At 43.8% G+C, this 27363-nt stretch overlaps 1 protein-coding gene across 4 annotated transcripts in view; it reads right to left on the reverse strand.

Annotated features, from left to right (window-relative positions):
* Positions 1-5837: 5837 nt before the first annotated feature.
* Positions 5838-27363, reverse strand: part of LOC137779621 (adenylate cyclase type 1-like) — a 34200-nt gene continuing 12674 nt past the window's right edge. Inside the window, exons 4-20 of one of the 4 annotated variants that reach the window (XM_068567686.1) lie at positions 26199-26310; positions 18440-18567; positions 16681-16839; positions 16200-16341; positions 14857-15012; positions 11854-12051; positions 11662-11759; positions 11436-11520; positions 10736-10825; positions 10158-10420; positions 9353-9479; positions 8827-8943; positions 8561-8707; positions 8365-8463; positions 8142-8256; positions 7904-8028; positions 5838-7692 (exon numbers count right to left, since the gene is read on the reverse strand). In XM_068567686.1, coding sequence (XP_068423787.1) covers positions 7270-7692; positions 7904-8028; positions 8142-8256; positions 8365-8463; positions 8561-8707; positions 8827-8943; positions 9353-9479; positions 10158-10420; positions 10736-10825; positions 11436-11520; positions 11662-11759; positions 11854-12051; positions 14857-15012; positions 16200-16341; positions 16681-16839; positions 18440-18567; positions 26199-26310 — 2584 coding nt within the window. In that variant the 3' untranslated portion in view covers positions 5838-7269. Of the gene's footprint in view, positions 7693-7903; positions 8029-8141; positions 8257-8364; positions 8464-8560; positions 8708-8793; positions 8944-9352; positions 9480-10157; positions 10421-10720; positions 10826-11435; positions 11521-11661; positions 11760-11853; positions 12052-14856; positions 15013-16199; positions 16342-16680; positions 16840-18439; positions 18568-26198; positions 26311-27363 lie in introns of those variants that run through there. The other 3 variants (XM_068567676.1, XR_011077076.1, XM_068567699.1) reach the window with 3 other exon arrangements.

Genomic DNA, 27363 nt, shown 5'->3' on the forward strand with positions numbered 1-27363 from the left:
CTTCAGACAAAAGGGCTTCTCTTCTCAGACGTGGCGCTGCAAATCTGTCCAGTAGGCCTTTACTTTTCCTTCTAAAGTGATTTCTGCGAACCAGCGGTATTTATACGGACATCTGGCCTCCAGAGGAGTTAATGATTGACAGGCTTGCGGCAGATGTAAAACATCTTTTACAAAGCGGCTTTAATCGGTGGATGACCCGATGCATGACGTGCGTAAAACTAGGTTCACCAGGTCTGCAGTCAATATTGACTTTGGAACACAAAGTGATTGTACATCAAAACAACCCTGTTTTCGTATTCAGATCTTCGTGTTTTTTTCCCCTTTGAGGTTATGAAAACAACAGCAGGAATATTGCCCTTTAAAGACACGCGACACAGTTGTAATGGATGCATCTTCAACGAGGAATACTGATGGCACGCTTATAGGCCGTGACTGGTGGGGTGATAACTGTTGTTGCTGACAGACTCTTATCTTGTGAAGTAATACTGACTGATTGTGCTTTGACACTGTTTTCACACAGAAATCCTGTTTGTCCCTTTGGCCTCCTTATTTGGTGGCGGTTCCTGTTATCGGGCAGACAGATAAACGGGACCATACGCCTCTGGCGTTGCATAACTCCAACATTATGGATTGCTTCTGCTGGTATCACAACATGTTTGTCGAAAGGAAGACGGTTGTATTCTCGGGGTTTACTGGCAACTTGCTAAAAAAAAAAAAAAGTTTTCAACACTTCTTGTAGGACGTAAAGGGTTCCGACTCATGTAAACGGCCATGTCTCACTCAAACAGATTCCTCTGCGGGCCACATGCTTTCTTTGGTCAGCTATCTGAAAGATGAGGCCCGTGTATTCCCTGAAAACAAAAATAAACACAAAAAATTGTATCTGTACGCAATGATGGATCAAAAGCTGACCTTATGCTGGCAATAACTGAAATACAGTCTACAATCCACGGTGAGAAAAAAAATGTTGCTCCACATCCTGCTCCATCGAAGCTTAACTTAAGCGCTAAACTCACTTCAAAAGGAGACAACCCGAAATTATCAAATTGTAGGACAGACTAGGGGAGCTTTCATCTTAATAGGGCAAAAAAAACACACCATGCAACGTGATTTATTTAATTCTACTGTACGACATTTTAAAAAAGGGCATAATGCACATTACTTTTTTAATAAAAATGAAATACGCCCCCCTTCAAAAAAAAAATGTCAACAATATAACGTGGCTCTCACACTGGCTGTTTCCTGGGTGTAGTATTTGTCACAGCCGTGTACGGCCATTGGCAGATACCTCGAGTGACTCACAAACACCCATGTGTACTCTACATGACCCCAAGCTTTAGGTTTAAAAAAAAAAAAGTATTCCTGCTAAATGCGGAGTCAACAATATATAACGATGACTATAGAAACGCACAGACTTTGTAATGACTGTCAAACTGTTATGTTACTTTATACTTTTACCTCACCACATGAGAAGCAAATATAACACCTTCTTTAGAACATTTATTTGATTGTTAGTTATTAGTTAATTAGAAGAATAACATTACAGAACAGAAAATGAGCTCGTAACATAACGAATAAATGAAAATACACCTTTTTATAGGTTGAAGTTAACTCACAAGAGCCGTTTGTCAGCATAACATTTGATACTTTCACTGAGGTAACATTTTTAATGCAGGATATTATGGTATTCCTTAAGTAAAGGATCTGAATACAACCACCACCAGAAAACTCATGTATGTGAGGAGTGGTGTCCTTTCCCAAAAGAAATGTTTGATTGACGCACAGATATAGAGTTGCTTTTTGTCTCTTTTTCTTTGCAGTTTCATATCAGGAGACAGACAAAGTCTGTGTTGCACAATTTTTTTACCATTAACTATTTCTGATGGGAGACACATGTCAAAAAAACTTGACATCAAAACGAAAAAAAACAAATCAGAAAAAGAGTTTTGTACAAACAGAAATAATACTATTTGTAAATGAGAGCGAGTCAACACTTCACATCTGCCCGATTGTATCGGAGCTGTTTTTTAGTTTGGCTTCATTACTGATGACAACAAAGAAACTTTGCTTGCCCATGGACTTTACTCTGGCGGTGCCCACTCAATAAAGGCACCTCCGACCAGTCCGGCCTCCTACGTTGCAGAGGCCGGACTGGTCGACGCTGCGCGAGAAGCGTTACTCCACCACCAGCTGGTGAGTCTTTGCCTCTTCAATGTTGACCATCAAGTTCACCAGCCACTGAGGAAACGGCTCCTCCTTGGAAAGATGTTTGAGAGCATTGGTGAACAAAAACTCCCGTCATCATCTTTATTAAAAAGAGCTTTGCTTGGAGCGAGCACTTACAGCCAGAGACCCCTTGTTTTTCTTCTTCATCTTCTCCTTTTTCGCTTTCGTGTTTCTCTCCTTCTGCACTGACGGTTCAGCGGTTGTAATTCTTTTCCGTTTGTAGACCTTAAAAAACAACAACAACCACAACAGAGCATCCATCTTCCCATTTTAGTTGCCTGATATTTAATTTGAGCACCTTAAACACCAAACTTACCTTTATTTGCAGCCTCCCTTTATCTCCCAACCTTGTCTGCCGAGGCGGTATCGATTCCTCACTTGGACCCACCGTGTGTGTGATCCAGTCGGACCCTGAGAACTCGGCCGTCTCTTCCTGAGTATTCTTGGTAGATTGCCTGCAAAGAAAACTCTCTTGGGTGAAGGAACGAGACATCCTCCGAGGTCTCTGAACTCTCAGCAGAGCATCTTCTTCGCTCTCATCTTCTTCGCTCTCATCTTCTGCCATCTCCTCCTCCTCCTCTTCATCATCTTCTCCTCCTCCGGTTTCGCTTCCTTCGATTTCATCTGCCCTCTCTGACTCTTCCAGTATGGGGTCCAGGCCACACCTTTGTTCACCCATTTTCTCTTCAGTTATTTTTAAAGTACAGAGCAGCGCTAATATAAAAAGGTCAATTCGATGAATTTTAGATTAAGAAAATGATAGTCTCACATGAAATTTTCACTTGAAACTTATATGCAGCTGGATGACTGAGCTCTTCTGCTGTTTAAGGCTCCTGTAGTTTCAGGCTGTCGTTAGTTGATTATTGAAATCAGGTGTGGAAGCTTGATTGCAGACAGGTGTCAGTGGATGTCCTTTCAGACACAGGAACCAACGGTTGTATTAAATCAAATCAGTTTACTGTAATACATATCTATTTTAAATCATATTTTTAATAGTTACATGGTATTTTTCCACCAATCTTTTCCACATAAAGTTTCCGTTTCAGACTCCTGTGGAAAAAGTTGTGTAATATGCTCTGGAGCTATGGAGGGAGATTAAAAAACAAAATTCCTGGAACAAACTATCTTATCTGGCACTAAATATACATATATGAACAAAATGATTGAATATTACCTTGTGTGACAGAATAATGAAGTCTGAAACCCATTATGCTCAAGCAAAGTGGAATCTTTACCTAATCTTTAATGTGACAGAGCTGGTTGCCACCAGGCTTGTTCAAGATGAGCCAGTTCTGTGCAGAATCAATCGCCATGCCGATTATATTTGCGTCTGATTTGCTCTGACGTCATGCACACGTGGTCAACGGTAATCCCAAGAGGGCAAGGCGGCCGTCGGTTTTAAAGCCAGGTGCCCCAGTAGCTCTCACCCAACTGCCTGGTCCAATGCATGATGGGAAACCCCTGGCTGTCACCACACCAGAGAACTAATGGGCTCATAGATCTGACAACAAACATCACGTGTTCAGAGAAAAATAGGCTCGTTTAAGATGAGCCAGTCCTGCGCAGAATCGATCGCCGGCGATCGACGCGCAATGCATGCCGGTTAGATTTGCTCCCGCCTTGCTCCCGCCTTGCTCCCCGCCTTGCTCTGACGTCATGCACAGATGGTTAACGATACCCTCACGAGTGCAACGCTGCCGGCGATTTCTGAGGCAGGCGCTGCAGCAGCTCTCCACCGCCTGACTGGCCCAGTGCATGATGGGAAACGCCTGGCTCTCGCCACATCAGAGAGCTGATTGGCTCTTAGATCTGACAGCAAACACCAGGTGTTGTAGAAAATCCTTATTTTATGTGTAGTTGTAATACCTAATGCTCGATTGTTGACTTTTAGTCTCAGGTTTAATCCAAAAACATATTTTGTGTGGTTTATAATACAAAATCTTATTTATAGAACACACATCAAAACCAGTAATATTTTTCACAGGCAGACAGAAAAAGAACATAGGATGCAGCTACACACATATTTTTCCATAAATATAATATTATAAACAATATGAATGAATCCAAATGTGGTCCAAAAGATTGGAACTAACAGGAAGTCTTTTTTTCTGTGATGTCCTGCGTATACTTTATAGACAGCTGGAAATTGTCCGACTTGATCGCAGTTTTTCTTGAACACCTGCCGCTGCAGCCTGCTCTCATCTGGACTCCAGGCGAGGCGCAGCTTTTACAAATGAGCCAATTGTTGCTGTCGTCACCACACGCATTGCACTGTGGGATATTTATGCTGCGGTAGCGTTCAGTGTTTGCATACTGTAATATTACCCTGGAAGAAATACACAATTTGCGTACTATTTGTTTCATATTAAGGTTTCGGACATATTCAAAAAACTCACATTCTGTTCTAGCGCGTGCTCAATAACGTGTTGGTGTGGAATTTTGGACGTAGCCATTCCCATTCCTCCTGACCTTTAGGCACTATTCTCAATGTACTCAACACGGCTGTAAGACCTCAAGGGGTGTGCATGTTTTGTTTTTCTGACTCACCTGGTCGATGTTGCGCCCCCATGTAGGCTGAGTCCTTGACAGCGGCCCTGGTTCATTTCCAACAAACGAAAAACCTAAACATTACCCTTAAATATGTATTATTTGGCTTTGAATTTAACAGTTTTTAAAAGGAAATTCCTCTAAAAATCAACAACTGTTCACAATTAACTAAACTCAGAACAACGTCTCTGTTTTTCCCTGAAATGTGTTCCAAAATACATAGTTCCTTCAAGGAGACTATCATAAAATTGCATATTCTTAAAAATGACACAGTGTCAAAAAATGTCTACTGTTTTCATAGTTGTTGAAATTCAATTATTGACCCCTCCTCTTGACCCCTTTGAGCCCTGCAAGGGGGGAGTGTTATTTGTGAATCATCATTCACCTTGGATTCCCTCCATTGCTTAATGTCAACTTCAGCCAGAACACTTTCTATAAAGTAGGAACTCCTTCAGGGTACATTCACGTTACAATTTATCCCGAAGCTTCGATAACGGACCACATGTTTTTTGTCATTTTGATTTCATTCCAAAACAATAATAAATAATAATAAAATAATTCCCACTCTGTACTGTACTGGAATTGTTTGAACGAGGCCACCGTGTGTTGACTTAACTGTTATACGGAGTGAACCCAAGATAAATTCTGCGTCAACGCTCCCTCCCTCTTTCCCTCCGCTCAGTGTTTGTGACATGGTGACGCTTGTTGGAGTCCACCGTTCGGCATAATAAACCATTGTCTGCCGCATTTTGCACTGTAGAGTGACAGCTGTTATTCTAATAGCCTTAAACTCAGGTGTGAGAACTGACAATTTATTGAGTGCAACTAACAGGGAAGACTCCCTGTAAAAAGCTGTATTTGTTACCCAAAGAGTGTTTGAGGTTAGGAGGGGGGACAATGTGTAAATAGATTAAACCCGCATATGGCTCATCCTAAAAATCAACTAAAAAAATCTTTGTTTCCTCCCTCAACCACAATCCCGTACACCTACTTTGTTTCATATGGTGGAGGCCGCCTTTCATCGACATTCACAGCCATACTCGTTTGATTATTTTATACACCAATATTGTCTTTATTACAAAATATTCAATAACCCAACTTTACACTGTACAAGAAACAACATAGTTTACAGCTTTTTGGCTATTTACAAAAAGTATGATCTGCATATCAAAGTGAATATATCTAAAAAGGCAGGTTGCAATCACTGTAAGCTTATTGAGTAAGGCAAAAAACTTGAAACATGATGTATTTACACGTTTGCGGATTGAGTGAAAGTCCAACGCCGATAAAGAGGCTACAAAGATATTCGAAAGGGCCTCACATTTCTGAGACTGTATCTGAGAGACGTGCTAAAGCTTATATTTATATATATCTTTTGAGGAAAACTCAAAATGTGGCTTTAATATAGCGAAAGAAAAAAAAAGCTGGAGTATAGGGCAACGCAGGCCTCAGAGAGGACAGCAGCCAGACACTGCACCAAAAGTTTGCGCAGTCTCGAGAAGACGCGGCCATGTGCACAGAGCTATTGACATGTATAGGCTAAAGGACTAGGTTGTGCTTTTGTATGTGCTCTCTTCTGTGTGTATGAATGCCTTCCTGGATATCTACATATACTATGTCTGCACCCCACAAAGAGGCGGGCCTTAACTTGCAGTTAAAGTCCACCTGTGACGTCGGAAAGAGCCCCAAAGGCCAAACATTTTCAACCTTCTCTCTCGTGTGTTGTTCCATTATGTTGAGGCAATATGAGCAGTGGAACTAAAGGTCTATGGAAAGCTCAATACTTTGGTTTTCTTTCAACAGGAGTGCCGTTACTATGGCTGTCAAGTCATGCACTATCAACTGTAAATATGTCTAAAAAGAAGAAAAACAAACTATTTCATCCAGTGAGCTCTGAGTATAAAAGAAAAAAGTATTTTGTGCTGTTTCATTTACAATTCAGAGTTAACCACACATGCATACGCACGCTCACAAGTACACACACGTGCATGCTTACGCACACCAAAAAAGAAACAACACCGTTTGTTTTTTTAAAGTGGTAAATAAATGCAATGTATCCTTGGCATAATCGGAAAGACAGTGCAAAAGCAATAGCGTGATCAGTCTTTGTCTGGATATCAACGCACATATCCCCTGTACACGGATTATGCACGACATAGAAAACAAAGATGCGCATATTATACCTGGATCTGAGGGGAGCCCGGGAACGCCACGAATCTAATCATCTGGTTTTAGAGATGTGAAAGACAGGATTGGAGATTCTGGGCATTCTTGTCTCCCAAGAGTGGCAGGAAGTTAAAAAAAAATCCCTCCGAGTGAGTATGATTGTCCCGTATCACCGTGTCATTTCTTCAAAAGTCACGCCCTGAATGAGCATACTCTGGGCTGTGCCAGTAGCTCAGGATTTGTAGGAAACACCTGGACAGCCCTGTCTTCTCTAGGCCTCCCACCAGGCTTTCTCCTTTCCTTTCTTTGCAGTGAAGTTTGTCTTTCTTCCTACACCGCAACATCTGCGACAGATGCCGCCGCCTCGATCCGGATCTCTGTCACCTCGATGTCCTCCTCGTCCTCCTCGCCCACGGCGGGCACGCAGGTGGAGGGCAGGCACGTCATCGCTTGGCTGTTGCTGCTGTTGCCGGCGTTCACATGGATGCTGCTGCCCATGCTGGCGAAGGCGTTCAGGCTGTTGACGGAGGAGACGCTGCCAAGGTTGGTCGGGACGCTGGTCTTGCCGCAGGAGTGGATCCGGCGCGCCAGGCTGGCGGAGCGCACGACCGACGAGGTGGTCACGGTGCCCACGCACTGAACCTTGCCCTCCAGGAAGTAGGTCAGCATCTCACCTTTACCCTTGACACTGACTTTGCCGCGGCACACCAGGTCGTAGTTGGTGTTCAGCAGACGATAGCAGTCTTCGGTCACCTGGAAACACAGAAACCACTGTCGGAAAACACTTCATCAAATCAAACCAAATGAAATGTTATTTACTTGTCTTTAAAGTCCAGGTTCACGCTGGTCTACTTACAACATATACATGTTTTTTCATCCAGGTTTCCCTATTGGCAATAGCGTGGAACCTAAACTTCCCAAATATGTTGACATAGTTATCGTACTCCAATGTGCGTTTAGATACCTGTATCTTCCCTGGGACTCCAGTGCTGTCCATCCTGCTGGCCACGTTGACCGTGTTCCCCCAGATGTCGTACTGGGGTCGCCGAGCCCCAATCACCCCCGCAACCACCGGACCCACATTGATACCTGCACGACACACGAGGACACGGTAAACAACGCGGACATAATGATGTCTGAGATTGTCTAGTTGTGTTTACTTTGTGATTGTGCTGACGGCTTCACACAAAGGGTAGACATACCCACTCTCAACACGAACTCGTTGTACGACTGGTAGTTGATTTCATCCAGAACGTCAAACATCTCTATGGCGTAGTCTGCTATTGTGCTCAGATGGTCGTACACAGATTTCTTGGCCTGAAGAGGAGGGCACAGAGCGATGAGTATCTATGCATGAAACGATCCCCCGGATTGTCCTGGCGCTATGGCGCATCACATCCATTCACACACAAAATGACACGTCACCTTGGTACCAATGGTGGGGACGAGTCCCACAGCTGCCATGTATGTACTTCCAATGGTTTTGATTTTCTCTATGTCTTTGTAGCACTCTTTATCCATGAGCTGCAATTCAAATAAGTACAAAATGCAGACACTGTTTAAGCAGGTCTGTTTTTAAAGGAGAGGAGAGGGAAATAAAAACTGAAAATCTGCATCCCACCTCGTCAAAGTCCGCAATGATCTCATTCAGTAGTCTCAGGCACTCCACTCCCATGTTGTTGCCATCCAGTTCGATGTAGAAATCGTTGAAGTTCGGGATTGATGCAAACAGGACACCGACTTGTGCGTAGGACTGATAGTAGAGATCCTAATGTAGAACGATAGAATACAGTGTAACGGCGTCAAAGTGCATTTTGGTGTCTTCTCATTCGGGTTTTCTGTCTGTTCATCTACCTGTTTGTCTGCCTGTCTATTAGCGACGCTCACCATGTTCCTGGGGTTGGACAACAGGAAGTGCTGAGCCACGTGTGCGGGCAGAAGATTGAAGAGAATCCTCCTGTTGTCCAGCTTGACTTTCTCCATGCCGTCTCGATCCTCCTCGGCCTGATGGCAAACGCAACACACACACAAACAAACAGAAATAAACAAATATGGCCGTGAGGACAGGAGCTTGTCCCACATTTTCACCACACGGGGTCAGTAGCAAACCTTACAACATGGGCTGTGGGGCTCATAGTTGGATGCACTTGGGTACATTACATGACTAATGCTGCTGGTTAAATGATTAGATTAGATTAGATCAGCTTTTGCAATTCTACTATGCAAAACACCCTCCTGGCGCCAAGTGAAAACAAGCGCCTTACCCTCGTGTTTGCCAAAGTACAGACAGCTGGCGGCCTATAAATACAAATCCTCCATACAAGTTTACTTATATCAAGGTTGAAATGGCAGCATTTCTGCAGCACACAACGTATATTATGACATCCAGACCTGGATTCACACACTTCCTGACCTGCACAGCCCAAAGAAAGTCCAAGCGTAGTTTGAGGTCAAGTTGCCTGGAGTGGAGGGCCAGAGCGCTGACAAAGAGCAACAGAGACAGGATGGGCTCATAGCCCCGGATGTGGAAGGACCCCCCACTGTGGAAGAGAGACCAACGCACAAGTCAGCACCGGACTGGACCACACAGAAAACTACACATCAGGGTTGAGTGGACCCCCCACAGCGTCGGAAGCAAAAAAGTTGTGTTGCAAAAATATATATAGATTCTTTTTAAAAAAAAAATTTTTTTTACTTCAAAACAAAATCTTAGATAAGGTATAAAAGGTATAAATGAAAGCCATTCAATTGTGCTTGAAACTTTGAATCGTGCAATATTATATTATTAAAACACAATCAATCAATAACCTTATTAAATTCGACAAGATCACGTCTCAGGGACACAGTTATAATTTGTGTGCCAATAGAATTGTCCGGGCCCCGTCCTGTACCACAGTGTCCTTTCAGGCTTCTGATTTGGAACTAATGAGCATGTGCTGCTTCAAAGAGTGGAAAATGAAAGAGTGTGTGGGCTGCAGACAAGCAAAAGACTCCTCCACACACACACACACACACACACACACACACACACACACACACACACACACACACACACACACACACACATCTGAGAACACGGCGTGGAAGTGTTCCTTCAAACTCCTGGTTATCTGTCCCTTCTCCAGATCTAACGCAGAATCGCAGATCATTTCTTAAAGTGCAAACGAGCGGTGCCGTGCGCGCTCGTGCCGTGCGCGCTCGTGCCGTGGACCTCTCACCCTGCACTCTTGCGAAAGCCGCTGAGCTCCAACACGGTGACGTACAGCACCCCCAGGAGGACCATCAGCACCATCTTTGGCAGCCAGGAGACCCGCAGGAAAAGTGCGAGGGTGAGTGTGCCCACCACACAGGACAGGTAGGCGTAGCGGGCGCCGTCACAAGGCAGCTCCTCCATAGTGTGGTTGGCGCCGCTCTCCACATCGATGATGACGATGGAGCTGTTGGCGTTGGCACTACCCCAGAACCAGGGCATGCAGCCCACCTGACCGAGGCGAGACGGATACATATGCATAAGGATGAAAGTAGACAATTGTAGCCTACTCTCATAGAAATAGTAAGATATGTCTTTCTTCTTTTTTCAATTTAATTTACTGTACCATCGACTAAAGGACAATTGCGACAATATTTATAGAAATCTGTAAGGATAAATCATCTCACACAAGTCTAGCATAGCATGCAAAGCACTACCTTTTTTTTTAGACTAAAAAGGATCTACAATTACAGTCCATGTCTTACTGGTTGCCCATACCGGTGGGTGTTTTTTGGTGGATTTGTTACCGTTGCCTTTCCCACTTACCACACAGGCCTGGGCCACAGCGTAGATTAAGAGCACTATAAGAATACAGAGAGCAGTGCGAATCTGAATGGTCAGGCACCCTGGGAAACACTGCGAGACAACAACAAAGACAAGTCAGGTGAAGGCGACGGGCACCATGAGGAATTGTGACTGATATGATACATCTTCATGAGATTTATATTGCAGCCTATACATGTTAGATACTATATATATATATATATATGGCAAGACTACGATTGGACAAATTAGGCGTTAGCATAAGAATAGTATAGAAATAGAGGTTGGAAATCAAACATGTAAATGCTGATTGGGTATAACGGAAGGTGAGTAGAGCAAGTAAAGAACAGCAGAGAGAGAGAGAGAGAGGGAAAACATGAAGTGTGGAAAAAAAAGAAACAGCTTTTAAACTGACGCAGGCAGGAGCTTTGAGGACGACCATCAACCTCAACAAAAGCTGAAATGAATAGACTAGTTTAAACACAGCACTGGGGCTTAGAAAGTAATCTTGAAGCCAATGAATACTGAATCGCTATTACGAGCCTTTGTGAAACACATTTACATATTTTTCTTTAGTCAGCAAAAAAAAAAAAGAAGAGATACAGCAGAGGAAAATTAAAACGAGAAAACTTGACAGCTCTGTTTCGTTTGAGGTGTGAGCAGAAGGTGACAGAGGAAAGGAAGGCGAGAAGGACGTGTTTACCTGTACTCTAGTGATATGCAGGTACATGATACAAGCGACTAGGAAACAGATGCAGAAGACGAGAAGGACAAGTACCACTGTGCCCCTGAGTGGATGCAAAAAAAAAAACAAGAAAAAAAGGGGAAAAGAAGACGACGGGGGGTTAGTCAAAAAGACAAAGACTGAGTAACTAAGGGGGAAATGGAGAGAGGGAAAGCAACAGGGCAACACATTGTGCTGTACGTACTGCGGTATGATGAGAAGATAGACAAGGCCAAACAAGGCGGCGAGGATCAGAGAGAGGACCACTGCACTGATGAAGTGCTCATCGGGAAGCTGGTGGTACTGCGTAATGCCAGAGAGTGGGTGACAACATGTCATTCATGTACATCAAGCACAGGTGCGGTGTGTGTCTTGCGGTGTCTTGAAGCACCCTCACCCTCTGCTCGCGCTCAGAGCACTTGTACATGAGCGTGAGGAAGTTGAGGTCCGCCGTGTCCGACTCGGTCTGGCGGGCCTCGATTAGGCGGCCGATGTAGCGGTTGACCCGGGTCCTGGGGCTGCTCTGGACCACGTTGGCCTGGTTCGCGTTGGGGCGGTTCCTCATTTTCTGCGGAGCCGTCCGCATGGCCCTCCGCTATGTGGAGATGGAGAGGGAAAGACAGCAGTGTTCACAACAACAGCAGATGTAGAGCTAGAAAAACAACAGGGTGATGAAGAGGCTGCGATGCAGCGCCCTGTCTTCTCCGCACTACTGGAGCATTAACATATAAGGAGCAAGGGTGAAAAAGAGTCAACAATAAACACGGGCAGCTGATTATACTTTCAAATTAGGACATTGCCTTCACACTTAACTTCATTACTGAATGCACCCCGCTGTGGCTAAGTGTCTTCGGCAGCCAAAGGGAGCTGCTTTGCAAAACATTGGGCATTGGAGCAAAGCCAGAGTTAACATGGCAGAGTGGATGTTTGTGATTGTGTGTGCGTGTGTGTGTGTACAAGTGTGTGTGTGTGTGTGTGTGTACATGTAAGGGAGCATGGTGAATGAATTGTGTAGCTCGGTGGAACAGCAGGGGAGCAAAGGGTGAGCAAGGATCACCAGAGGGTTCACAAGTTCATGACATCACATGAATCTATAAAGCTCACTGACTTCCTCGTTTTCCTCCTTTTCTTTCTCTCCTTTTCGCCATGCTTCTGCACATTCTTCCTTCCTTCCTTCCTTCCCTTTTCCTTACTTCCTTCTTTCATCTTCTTGCTTGTGCGTGAGCTTTCTTACTTCCTCCTTGCCTATCCCAATCCCATATATTCTTACCTATGCGTCCATCTTTCCTTTCCCACTTCTTTGATTACATCTATTCTTCCTTAATTCCTTCCTTTCTCTCCTGCCTCTCCTACCTTCCCTGGCTCTGTATATTCTTCCTTCCTCTTTCATTGCCTGCTTCTGTGTAAATATCCTTTCACTCGTCTTCCCTTCTCTGCTTTTGTCTGCTCTTCCTTTCTTTCTGCTTTTCGTCCATGATTTTGTGTATTCATCCCTACTTCCATGCTTCATCCTTCCCTTACTTACATCATTCCCTGTCTCTGTTAATTATTCCCTCCCCCATCTTGTTGTTCTACCTTTATCTCCCTGTTTCCATCCCCTAGTTCTCTGTGCTTCCCTCATGCTTTCGGTTTGTTATTCACGAGGCAGCAGCACAGATGCCGACTTCTCCTTATATTCCATATTGCGCTCAATGTAGCACAGGACACATCATGCAGCCATGTCTGCTGCACCAAAAATCCTATTCATCCGTATTGCTCCCCTCCGTGCCTTGAATGCATATATCTTCCGACACAATTCAAGTGTCTGTGGTCTGAATGCAAAATTACCCTTCAGTAGTGGGTGCATGGATGACTTAACCTGTTGCCACTTTCCTATATGTCTTTCATTTTATATGAATCGGCCTTCCTTCTGTCTACGCTGCTCTTGTCATTATCAGTAATGTAGATCTAAGAGGAGACGTGTGAGAGGTTGAGGTTCACTGGATGCAGCCACTGAGAGCGACGACGTCATGAAAGCAGGAAGATGATGCTTGGTCAAACTTTCAAAGACTATATCTAAAACACAAATCTACACTACGACACTTGTTTTGACTTGTTCCCTTTGTGCTTGTCCTGACCTTAACCACAACTGTAACATACCTCGCCAACTCTTATCCAAGTCCTTACCCCAAAACAAACTCATGGGGACTGTTTATATATTTTTATTTTGTTTGTGATCTGTGGTTAGTCCCCATAATGAGAAAAAGATATATACCCAACTCACACACACACACCTGAAAATCTGGATTTAAACAGCTGTCGCCAGAATTACACAGCTGCCAGGCCACTGGATTTATGGTAAGGCACACAAGGTCAAGTAAGCTCTTTGACATTTGGCTCGATTGCCAGTGTGTCATGATATATTGAGGTCTTGATATATGAGCATCCCTTCCCATAGCTTCTTACAACAAAGCATTCATCCATATCTATTTACTGACTAGTATTTGCAGCTGCTAGCTGTACTGGCCATTAGCCTAATAATCAATTATTCTGACAATTGTTTTCTGAAATAATCACTTAAAAATGTTTGGAAACAGTGACCACCGTAACTTCCTAAAGCACAAGGTGACACATTCGAACTGGCCCCAAACCCCCAAAATATGCAGTGAACTCCAAATGGTTAAAGATTAATGTTTGAGTCTAAAGTCTACAGCAAAGATCCGTACAGACGACGGCGGGTGGCAGAAACTGGCTGTGCTACGAACATCCCTGCAAGACTGCACTGTACAATGTTCAATGAGGTGACAAAGAACATTTGTGTGACAGCGTTGGGGACGGGAGCGTCTCTTGCACATGCTAATAATATATACTGTATGTCCATGAGTTCACATAAAGAAAGCCAGTAAATCACAAAGGAATCCTTGAACACGAGCTGTTTGTTGTACCCTTGGACGATCAGCAGCTCCGTTCTGTTGGAATAATGTTTGTAGCCCACACTTATTCATGTCCTGGTGTTAAGGTCATTATTGAAACGGCATGGCTTTCGTTTTGCAAGACTCCCAGGAATATACGTTCAATTTAAAGCGTTAATATTAAGAAGTAAAGTTTGAAATGCTTCTCAATTGATGTAAAGTTTTCCAAAAAAGCATGCGACTGACCACAGTATCCTGCAGTGCTTAAACAATATCAGGAATAAAGACAACAAAGATTCAGATTGTGGTTTAAATAAAGAGATCAGGCCCACATTTCCGGGCCTTTTGAATAATTAAAATCATGAAGTCAAACAAGCGTTTATCAAGTATATTTGAACTATTGCAGAAAACTCTAGACATTCAGACTTGTACATCTTTTTGTCTCCATTTACGTAAGTCACAGCACGAACAAACACAGAAACGTCAACACAGACACTGAGAGTTTATACCTTATCACCGTCCTCGCAGTTCATGACATTGGAGAAGGGAATCTCAGCCTTGAACATCTTCCTGCAGTGCATAAGCTGCACTAGTAAGTAGCACACAGTTTTGAACTTCATCTTTTTGGCGGGCTTTATATCCGAAAGAATCAATCCTGGGAATATCTGTCACCAGATAAGAAACGGGAACAAGGATTTAGTCATGATACCCCACACAGATATATATCTGTATGTATATGTATATATATACATATATTTATATTATGTAAGGGTGTATAAATCATGCACAGGCATTGGACAGCATGCACGTGCACACATGGTCATGCACACACATGCAATCATTATTATCAGGCTCAGGAATTTCATTAGAAAGTGGTTCAGATAAGGTCAGTCCCACAGGTGGTTTTAATAGTTTTAGGATTCTGCTGCCCTCATTTCTCGTTGACAAAGCTATTTTAGAAAGATTGATCAAAATTAAGCACAAGTTAAAAGCGTTTGAGGAGATGTCATTTTCAGTAAGACATTCGTTTTGCTCGCTGCGCAACGTCGAAGGCGGGAGCAAATAAATAAAGGCACAATAGCAGAATGAGTAGCAGCCTATCCAACGCAGCTTAGTCAGCGCACATCTTTCTCTGAGCCATGCCTTTGATGAAGTCGAACCATCAGCTCTATTAAGAGGATTAGCAAAGTCTCCCGCATATCGAAGAAAAATGCACGCAACTGGGGTGTTACGGGTTCATACGAGGCCCCCGCGTAACCTACGTGCAAGCCTTACATTGCATAAGATAAAAAAAAAAACCTGCTGCAAGAGAGGAGAGGAGAAGTAGAAAGAGAGGAGAGTAATATGAAACCAAGACTGAAATTCCCTCTCCAGCTGCTTGTGGCACATCTGTTGGGAGATGTGCATGTTTATGTGTCATTGCTGACACACTCCACACACATATGTATAACTGTAAGTACGTCGGACTGTGCAGACTCGAGACGCTCGGTGCCACGGGCTTTATGGCCCCAGTCCAATCCAGTACAGGACGGGAAGTGAGCTCCATCATATGACGCAGGACGCTTCAGTCAACACTGTAGGCTTGTTTCTATTTGAAGGTTTGATTGTACATATTGGCATAGAGGTGAAGACAGGTCAAGATAAGTCTGCTTTTTGAACCTTCTCGGACTTACCACATAAGTCGGTTAATACTGATTAGCATACGTCCTGCAGAAGCAACTGTCCAGGTAACTAAGGCCGACGTCTTATAGGAAGTGTCATCTCAAGAAACGACTGATGCTTTCATCTTGATCATTCTACTCCGCTAGCAAGCTAAATATGCATTCAGCAGCACAGAATTACAGTGCGATACCTTCCGTCGGTGAGATGGCACTATAAAGAAGGTTTCAATTTCATGTTTTTGAAGGAAGGCGTTTCTTTCGTGACCGTTTCCAGGCTCCACCTCATAATCTCCGTTTAGGCACTCCAGCGTCGATTTTGTGATGTGGACTTTCCTGTGGAGCACATGTGGAGACGGGACAGGGTAATACACAAGCAGGCTCAAAGGCACGAACAGTCCTGAGCAGGTCATCTGCAGAAGAGTGTCACAGAGACTCTCGATAGGAGACCTGACATCCTGCTGAGGCGTTTGAAAAAGGCTTTCATGGCTAACTCTTCAAACAATTATCAGTATTAAAAAAAAAAGTGTGAGACTCTTGGTTAAAAACAAAAAGAAAAATAATATTATATATATATGTATGATTTAATGTGTCAATTCTAGATCAATTCTCGCGTGCATGTGCGGTGTCCATCGCTGTTGAGGCTGGTCTTCGTGCTAAATGTCCAGTACTGACCCCGGTAGTCCTCCAGCCTCCATTACATTGGCTAGGGTCACATCATTGGACCAAACATCATATTGCCATTTCCTGAGGCCCAGCACTCCACACAGCACCCGACCCGTGTGCAAGCCCACACGCATGTTTAGGTTGACCTCTGTGGCTTCTGCTACCGACCTGCGGGGACAGAACATATGGAGTGATGAAGTGGGGTTTGTATTTCTATCGTTACATCTATAAATAGGCGGAGCATTAAAAGGGCAGTGCAGAAATAAAACGATTCCATTTATTCTTGTTGCTGCAACAAAGTTGCGTTTTGTTAACTTGTAGTCTTGTGCACACAAATAAACAGTCATTTTACTATTATTACTATTTTTAACCAGAGAAAATATGTGAGGAACGCAGTGGGACCAGAGATATTGAGCGGAGTGGTCATACTGGGCTGAGAGGCAGAATGGATGGTTTGTATCATGCTTTGAGAATTGCTGCTCGGAAAAGTTGAACGTGGACTGTGAAGGACTCCTCTGTGCAGGTGAGTGCAACAACAACAACAACAACAACAACGACGACGCAGTGCTGAACTCTATGACTTTAACTAGTTTAAGACGTCAACAACCACATTCTGGCTGCAACGTAATTTCATGCGCGCATGAATGAGCGTGTCTCAAACTGTGCGTTCTCTCCCTTGCTTTGTCTTCTAATACCTCAAAGATTTAACCTGGTTTTGTTGCCTAAACCTATCGTTCATTTTGTAATGTAATGTCATCCCGAAAGAGTTTGAACAATATATTATTGAACACAAGCACAGTTATTGCATAAGACTTGTACTTGTACTAATAATACAGTCTGCCAAACTAGACTCTATTGACACAAACTCAACAAATCATGAGAAAACTGTGGCAGAGGATGTTGACTTCCACATGCTGGGACATTTAGACCTGCAGTAATATTAAAAAAGTCCTCAAGCAGTCGTCGGTCAATATGTTTTTCAGGTGATCCATTGTGGGTAAGGCCGCTATATACTGTTATCATCGTGTGTTTGGTAAAGGAAAAAAAAAAGCCTCAGCATTACTTTAAAACAACATAGTTGATTGAATATTCACTATTAAATCAAGCATTATGTATAACGATCGAGGTCAGCTGCAGGGAAATAATCTGAAACCCTCACTACAAGCATTGTCTGTAAATAGATGTGGCAATCTGTCAGGAAGCCGACGGGGAACAAACACTGCTCAAAATGCTATATTTTGCTCCAACATGCAGAAATAGACTTAAGAACAATAAAGACTGCTAAATTGAGCATTTCTGTTTAATCAAGTGTGAAGAAAAAAAAAGAGTCTGATCTTAATTAAGAGGCCTCCGGTCAAATCAAGAAAGTTTTCGATTTAATCTTCCGCTGCATCTCCATCTCTCCCTCTCCTTTGGTGCTATATTCAGGGACAACAAGCTCAATGAAATAGCTGATTTTCGTTTTCCATGAAAGTCCTCTCTGAGCCAACGACAGTTCTGCTCACTCAGATGGTCAGTGTTAAAATCCACTCACAGCACACATGGCTAATCAGGCTGCAGTTTAGTCGACTTGAAATCTCTTAACATGGGCTCAGTTTAACCGCGTGTCGAGAATAGAACGATTAAAGGGACAATTTCTTTGGCTTCAGCTGCGCCTGTTTAGAGAAGCAGATGGACAGATAATGATTTCATTCCTGTGGTGGACTGACATTTTAAAGTTCACTATTGTAATACCGCTCGATAAAAGACAACGAATATGAAGACTCACGTTATGGTGTCAATCATGTCCAGTCCCATCTCTACACAGCAGTGGGCGTGGTCAGTCTTGGGTTGGGTCAGTCCGGACACACAGTAGTAACAATCCCCCAGGATCTTAATCCTCCGACAGTGGTTCTCCTGATCAGTACAAAAAGAGATTGTGATTACGTGTCTTCCCCCAATGAGGATCAGTAGCAACATCATCTTCATCATCGTGGTCACTTTAGTAAGCGTTGAAAAAAAAACCCTTCAAAGTACAAAAGGCATCACTCTCAAAGTTGAATCAAAGTTGCAACCGTGGCGTCTGAGAGCAACTGACATTTAATTATAGTTTATCCATTACACTGATCCATATTCATCAGTGTAATTTGTAAATGTAGCTTGGGGCTATCCATCGCTGCAAGTTCCAAGGTCGATTTGAGTTTATGGAGTCATTCATTACCTCCTCGTCGTACACAAAGTGTAACAACGTTGTGATTACAACGGGGGTCGGGGTGTGTGTGGGGTGTGTGTGCGCTCTCGTCCCAGGAAAGCGCATTGCTGTCGCCAGATGAATTGGTCATTGGCGCTGGTTCACCAGATGTTGTAATGTGATACTGGATATTGGATTGATTGTTTTATGCTGCTGAGATTAAAGCTATGTCACTGGCAACAACCGCCGCGCATAGTTCAAAATGGCCGATCACAGAGACAGTTGAAGGCAATGGAGATACAGGACCCGACCCAAAGACGCCAGGTGAGAGACAGAGGCAGTCAATACAAGTCAGATAAAACAGCTACACAACAGCAGTTAGACAACACAGAGAACGTGGACTGACATTTGTACAGCAAGCAAACTCTTGAGATCCTGAAGTCCCACCAAACACTGAAGTGGTTCCCACAATGCAACGCAAAATCAAAGGATCAGTCTCACTTTAGGGAATAAGGTGAGTCACTCTCTTACTCTTCGGGGACAATAAGCAGTGGCATGAAAAGGCGGCTTACCAATACAACCCATTATTAGAGGATATGAGCAACAGACAGAGATTTTACCAGGGAGACCGGGTTACCGAGGACGCCTTCTCATAACCCTTTATTGTTTCCATGGAGGTAATGGGATCATTGGCCATGCATGTGAAGAGCACAAAGCCTCATAATTATGCACATCGGTGGGCACAAGACAAGACGGATGTTCTATTTTTAACATTGAGGCAACGTAGGGAGAAACATGTCGACCGTTGAGCAGCTCGTCATTGATCTCAAATGAGGATTCAAACCTCGACAATTACCGCCACGGCGCAGGTGTCTGTCTGTCCAAGGTCTGTGTGTCGCTGCGTTTGTGCCACATTTTACGAAACGCCTGCGGGCGTTCAGGAGATTGTGCATTTGCGGGAATGGACAGAACGGAGAGACGATAACACGAAAACATCATGCTACGGCTGTAGCGGAGGCATAATGATCTGGGATGAGATAATTAGGTTCTTATATAGATATGGTGTCATTATATAACTTATAGGTTTATATATATATCCTATCTGGGGGATCAACAAGGTGTTATTATTAGTCATATTTTAGCTTCTTGTAAAATGTAAAAATGTGAAACCTATGGTAAATGGAATGAGCTGAAATGAACAGCAGAATATTTTCACTTCAAAGTTGTTACCTCCCTCAATACATCGAAAAAGACGAGGTTAGCATATACTTTAGATTTGAAATCTTGTGAACTGGACCTTGATCTTGTTCTCGTTTCCATTTGACAGTAACACCCTTGCTTGACTCTAACGGAGCTAATGAGGCCTCTTCGGGTGACTCGGGTCACGGTGAAGCAGGAACAGATGGCGCTCGAGAGAGGTGCAGTTGAAGCTACAGGAAGCAGGGGAAAGCCCTGGTACTTACAGAGTCTCCTACTCTGTACTTTTCCTGTGCTAATCTGCACTGCGAGGGCTTAGAGGCTGATTCAGTCCCAAGCAGGATTACCACCGTCATGTGACTGAGGCATTGTGGGCAATCCGGATGGCCAAGACAGCTACTGTGTGTATATAGGGACAGGTAGACTTAGACACCTACTCGCAATTTCCATTAGAAAGGAAGCCCAAATTCATTTTTAAGATGACCGTTTTGGATAATTCATGTTGCCAGTGAGGTCAGAATATATCGCGAGCGCGGCCAGCAGCCTCAAAAGTGCGGTGTAGTCACGTGACCGGGCACCTCGTGTACACGCATAAGCTTGCAGAGGTGGAAACTGGAGAGCACTTCGGTGCGCACAGAAAAAAAAGAAAGGGAGACAAAAAGGGACAAGGAGACAGGGAAACAGAAGGTGCGTTTGCGGGTATCTGTCTCTGAATCTGCCCTTCGTCAAATGTTCGTGGTTAAAAAGTGTTGAAACTACGCTTGAAACGATTTTCTTAACTTCTAAACAATCACATTTATTTCCGATCCGCCCCGGCTTGAATTATTGAATGACGTCATTTCGTCGATAAAGGCAGACGATGATTCATTGCAACGTCTTCAAAGAGAGAGAAGCTCTCTCCACGCTGCTCTCCTGACTTCTCTCCATCTCTGCTTTCACATAAGCACAGACGGGATATTTCCCTTTTTGTCACCCTGCTGCCTTTTATTGATTTGAATTGATAAGCAATAATTCATGTGCAACAACAAATGAATAATATATCAACACTTCCAACCCACCACAAACTGGTGGGTTGGAACACGCGGGGGCTGGAGATCCGCTAGGCAAACATATTAATATAGATGTATTTCACAGATATGACGGATACAACAAACAATAAATGTTCGGTGGTCCGACAGTGTTTTATTTACGAAGATGGCACTGCTTTTTCGTAACATTAGATCCTAAATGGAAACGTGGAGTACTGCTTATGTGAAGCTTAATCTAATTTTGTAAATAATGTCTGTGCAGCTTTTATGAGAACATGTTTGTCAGATGAGTAAACTGTGATTTGAATCTGTCAACTTTTCTCTCTCACAATATAAAAAACTGTCACACAATGTATAAAAAAAGAAGCTTTCTTGTGGTAGAAACACCTCAAGAACGCTTGCTGTGAGTATTGTAATTAAAGTATTGCTCTGGACCGCCTTTCCAGGAAATCAGCATCTAGCTAAGCAATGCTTAGAGCCTGTTATAAAAATAACAAGCTATTGATATTGAACGAATAATTTTTGCCTATTTAAGTACATCTTATTATTTCCAATATAAATATGAAGGGCCACTCGACTGTTTTTACACGTACAGTCTATAACAATTGCCTTTTTCTCTCCCGTACTCCTCAGTCCAGATCTCAAGCTGGCTTGTTTGGCTTGGGTTTGGCTTCAGTTCACAGTTTTCGGGACGCAGGGGTCTGCGGGGGAACTGCAGGACTTGACAGTGATCCTTGCACCCGCTCGTGAGACGAACCCAAACAGGACGAATGGAGCTGTGTTTACACCCGAACATTCCTTTCTGGCAGGCAGCTGTCACAGTGTGGGCACTGAACAGTCCTTGTGCCTAATTTGAGAATGTATTTTTATTAGCATCCTGAGCAGTTGCATTTTGTTCAATTTTTTTTGGCATAGGGTTTTGTGTTATATAAACCTGCAGATGTACAAATGATCACATCTACAAAGCAGTTGGAAACAGTTTTTTTTTTTTTTTTAAAGTTAACTTTTTGCAGAAATGTGCTTTCCTTGGGAATATAATTGTTTTCAGTTCACTTTCTTCCGCTGCTTTGGGAATCTTTAGTGTCTCACAGAGAGATTGCAGTTGAAATTGCTCCATCTCTCAGGTTGCTCACGACTATTTAGTATCGTAATATAATGTATAAACAAGGAATTGCAGTTATGAAAACTGATGATCTCATATACTCAGATGAATTCTCTTCCAAATAGTGGAGGAAAAAATATACCCAGGTTGCAAATATAGCAGTGTCATCCCATGTCATCCCGTCACCCCCCACCATGTATCCTTGCGCTGCACTCATGGCGCAGGCAGTTCTGTAAGCCTTTCGCGGGTCATACGTGTGTGAACGGGAAGGAAACTCTGACTTGTCGAGGGAAGTAAGAGGCAGCAGATTGCTCCATCATTGAGCCATCCTAAAAATGGAAACGTGAGAGAGGAAGAGAGCGCCGAGAACCACGGGGCACAAAAGACACACAGTTGAGGGAAGTAGGCTGCTGCGTGTCAATCAAAAAGCTGAGAAACAAGGAGCGGAGGAGTCTTAGAGCTGTGATGCAGGGAGGTGTTGCGAGAGGAGAGAAAAGAGACACAAAAATGAAAAGCTTTGTGAAAGTCTGCCATGGAAACGACGATGGCACGCACGCGCACAAACACACACACACACACACAGAGAAAATCAGAACCAGTCCAGAGCTATTAATGTTATATAGCATTACAACAACAGTAAATTAATCACAGAGCCCGTCTCACAACAGATGCTGTTGTTCCGAGTGCCGGACAGTCGCTTGCAAACTCAGCCATTTACATTTTTGTTGTCCCCCTTCGAAACAAATCTCCTTCTTCTCTTACTTTCCTTAAAAAACTAACATTTACGTCCTGATTATGAATGCTATCTACATGATGCCTGTGTTCCGTACTCCGTCTCTTCAGCCCTGTGTGATTGTGTCGGCTCTGTTTGTTACATTTCCTCGATTTTCCCAAAGGCCGAGTTCGAGTAAAGATGCGGTTTCAAAGCTTCCCTGCGATGTTCGGCGCCCCTCGTCTTCGTTCTCAGCGGCATAGTCGGCAGATTCTCAGCCGGGTGGTGAAGCGTTATAATTACTCCCAGCTTGCGTTGTCGTGGGTGGTGGGAATGAAACCGCAAATACTGATATGTGTGAGTGGGTTTCCTTTGACTTTCAATCTACAAGCTACCCCCAATACTTCACACGACACAGTCCAAGGGGGGTTGTTTGTCATGCCTCCTAACCTTAGACTGTCTCCCGTTGGTTTGTGGACTGCTGTTTTGAAGCGAGAGGGTGGAGCTAAGTACCGCGTGCTGAAAAAAAAGCTTTTTTCATGTGACCTGAAAGGTGACAATTAACTTTCAGAAACAGAAAACCCTTTCTGAAAGTTGTAACATAAAAACATGGACAACTCCCAGACACTCTGGTAGCGTCCTGTCAATCACGAGATAGCCACCCCCTTAAGCATACGGAAAGCACACCATAATTTACTATATTAACGTCGTGCTGTATTGAAGAGGACTTGAAACTAGCGATTGAGACCATATACTCATGTTTGATAAGAGCTCATCACAAATGCAAATTTGCTCGCATTACTGATGCAACCAAATTCAAAAGCCAAACCTCGTGACTGATCGAGGGCTTTTTGCCTCATTCCATCCATTGCTGAATGTTAGCTTGCAAGGTTAATGCTACACGTCCGAGGGTACATGTCTGTCCCTATGAGCACTGCAAGGTGGCCTGTAATACGTAACCAGTGCTAAGAAATTAACCCAATGCGGAAGTGACAAAAACTACAGTTCCTCAATTGGCCTGGAACCAAAAAAAAAAGGTTTCCAAGGCTGACTGTACCCGTTTAAAGGTTATCAAGGCTGAAAGGCATAACTGAGGGCCTGGCAGCTTTGAGTGACAAGTGGATGCCGTCCCGGGTGGCCGCTGTCCGTCGACTTTGCTACGTCACTCTTTCCTACGTAAGATCCGCCTCTTTGCCCGTTTGTGGATTAGCCGGGACTTAAGTCTCTGTCGTCGCTGCCAAGATGGCGACGACAGGAGATAACGCTTCAGTCTTTTATCCACAGCGTTTTCTCAGCTGCATACAGCTAAGATGGGCCAACAATAAGAAACAACAAGAGTGTGTTTTTTTTGTGAGCATCAGTGATAATTGACATGGAGATAATGTTAAAAAGTGGCAAACTGTTCCCAAATGCGAAAAAAAAAACGTTTTTAATCTAATGTCTAGGATTAACTGTGAACATGTTAGTGTCAAGTTCAGAAGCTGCTACCTGAGGTTAAAAGGCTTATCTTCATTTATGTTTATACAAAGTCGGCTGGTTGAGGAGAGGAGAGGAGACTTGGTCTGCTACAGCAACACTCTAGGAGTACACTGCGTTCCTGGCCCACTTCCCATGGAGCTTGACAAGTCCAAAGAGTGGACAGGTGGTGTGGGGATGGTGCTGGAATGGTATTATGAGATGATGCCCGGTGGCCATGTGGCATCGCCCGCTCTGACTATGGAACGAGAAGAGTCTACGTGGCCACAGTAACCACAGCCATGACTCACCGGCACTGCCACTTCCTGCCAAAGTGGATCAGAATGAGTGGGGCTTTGGTTCAGGGCAAGGCCAGAACATTTGATGACAAGTTTCATGGCCGGGGTCGGCGTTTCAGTGCAGCACAAGGCTCCCAGCTGGCATCCGAGCGGAGATCAGACCAATCTATTCGGTTGTAACCCAAAGAATGAGACGGATCCAATCATAACAGCAAGGAAACAGACGTAGCTCAAGATTGCATTTCTCCAAGCCAAACTACTCCGGGAGATGGAAGTGGAACTGTATCATTTGAAGCTAAATGAATTGCAGCATCTTTGAAATTTAAAGTGCATCGACTTGTTGACATCACTTGACTTGAAAATGAGATCGTCTCTGGGTGTGCGTGTGCGTGTGCGTGTGCGTGTGTGTGTGTGTGTGTGTGTGTGTGTGTGTGTGTGTGTGTGCTCGCGCGTGTTTATTGCATGCATGGAATCCCAGAACTCAACTTTCCAAAGGATAAAGACAGACTGCAGCTGTCATGCCAAACAGCCAGAGCCGGGTAAAGCAAGCGATCCAAGACTAATTGGAAAGGCAATGACAATCATTTGACAACATCAAGTCAAATTGAGAGACACTCTCTTTTTAGTCGGTTCTAATTTTGTGCTCGTAAACAAACAAGTTAAAAATAGACGCTCCCAAGCAAAACCTTCTATGAAAGCAAAAAAAAGGGTTAGTTGTAATCCTGTGGATTAATGGATTTGACAAGGGCATGTGCCTAGTGTAAGTAATAGAGGCCAGATTACATGTAGATAAGGCTGTGGCAGGGTGATCTGCGGGGGCTCAGGGGCTCAACCTTCTCACCAAACTAAATATATGTGTCAACCAAATTCCCAGTGTCCAAGAAAGAGTGTGTCCCACCTGTCCTGAAGGTGTGCTTTGATTCCCATCAGCGCAATTCCAGTAAGAAAAAAACAAAAAAAGCACATTGAGGTACCTGTGACATTTTGATTCAAAGGTTTATTTGTCACACCGGCGCTGATCTCGTCACATTCGGAAGCGACAGAATTACCCGCAGCGGTCAAACTCGTGGCAAAAGTTGAGCGGCTTTTCGGCACAGAAATCACATAGAGCGACATATTGACAGATGGGGAAGCTGAAATCTTTTTTTTTTTTCCCCCCTTACATCCGAACCCAAGAGACATTGGGACAAGGACAACTCAGTGGCCGCCTCATTCAGTCCGTTCACACAGCGAGTGACGAGTGGAGGCGAGGTTTAGCCCTGTGTAAATCTGGCCCAGATTAGAGAGGTCTGTCAACTCTTCCTCAAATGAAGCACCGGGTAATCATATTAAGCATCATATGGGCTTCCAGTATTCACAGTGACATAATGCTAAGCTGGTACAATAGTGGCATGTGCCAGAGGCCTATGACCAAAGCAGTACACACGCACACACAAGCGCACACACACACACACTTCCATCCCGTGTCAAAGTTTGGACGGAGCACGAGCAAAAGAGCAGCTTTTCATGCCAACAGTGGCTGTAATTGAGGGATATGTGTCCAAGGAAGGGGAAACAAACTCACCGTTGCAAGCTCATCAAACTTTCCAAACAGCTCATTTAGCAGTTTAACCAGTTCCTGGGCCGTGCACTGGGAGGCCAGACTGGTGAAACCGACTATGTCTGCAAACAGGATGCTGTGGCGGAGAGAGAAAGAGAAGCTTTTCAGTCAAAGCAGGTTATTTATAGCAGCATGTATGAAGGATGAGTAAGGAAGAAAGAAAAAAAGATTATTGGGTGTCTGATCAGATTAGCTTTCAGGTTTTAGTAAATGGCATCTATGGAAGCCTGAGCTTCAAGTCAATTTGAACATTCTCTTTTGATAATATTTTTTTTTTTTTTTTTTTTTTACAGGAAGCTAATCAAACATTCAAATTAATGACCTGCAGCAGCAAAAAGAAAGAGAAAAAGAGAGAGAGAGAGAGCGAGCAGGAGCGAGCGTGCTCCGTTCTCTAACAGGCAAGCGCAGTCAAGCAGAGCGACTCAAAATAGAAGCTAGAGCATTCTCGTGGGGATCAAGGTGGAGACATGTCCTGTTAGGAGCTGGTGAACCGCCATTCTGGGATTTATTGCAACCATCAAGGCGCTGTCACCTCACCTGGTGAAACTTGTTTTCCCTTTTCACAGTTGCTAAACACAGTTGCTAAATTGAGCTGGAGAGTGCTTGAGGTTTAAAATGGAACTGAACATTTATTTTATTAGAATAAGAAAAGAAAAACCGATGTGAAATCAGCACTTTTGTTTGGAGTTGTGTGCTGATTTAGTCAGAATCGCAATTATCCAAAAAAGAAGAAACGTTACGATTAATTTACTTCTCTGCTGTTATAGCACCTCTTTAATGCTCTGCAGGTGGCACGGATCTTCGGTTTGCGACTGTCGGTGCTTTAATGCAATTGGTCCAGTATCTGTGTAGGCGGGCACTAAAATAGTTATTGGTATCACTGCAGTTCCAAGAGCCACACAAGCAGTTAACTGGCTGAGGGGGGCTAATGTTGTTCACCGCCTCTTTTAGCCGTTAGTTCCATCTGTGATTTGAGGGCTCCGTCTGTTGCTCAGTGACTCTGCATGTTAGTTACATTGGATTCACAGCTTACTGAAGGCAGACGTTATCTGTTGTTGGTTATTAGTCCTTACCACAACTGGGCGATGGAAGAAACAATGAGGAAGCAATGACAGCTAACGCTGGTTCG

The sequence above is a fragment of the Clinocottus analis genome, unplaced genomic scaffold, assembly GCF_023055335.1.
Source record: "Clinocottus analis isolate CAN_PGR_092001 unplaced genomic scaffold, fCliAna1.0.p SCAF_11, whole genome shotgun sequence".
In the NCBI taxonomy this organism is placed as follows: Eukaryota; Metazoa; Chordata; class Actinopteri; order Perciformes; family Cottidae; genus Clinocottus; species Clinocottus analis.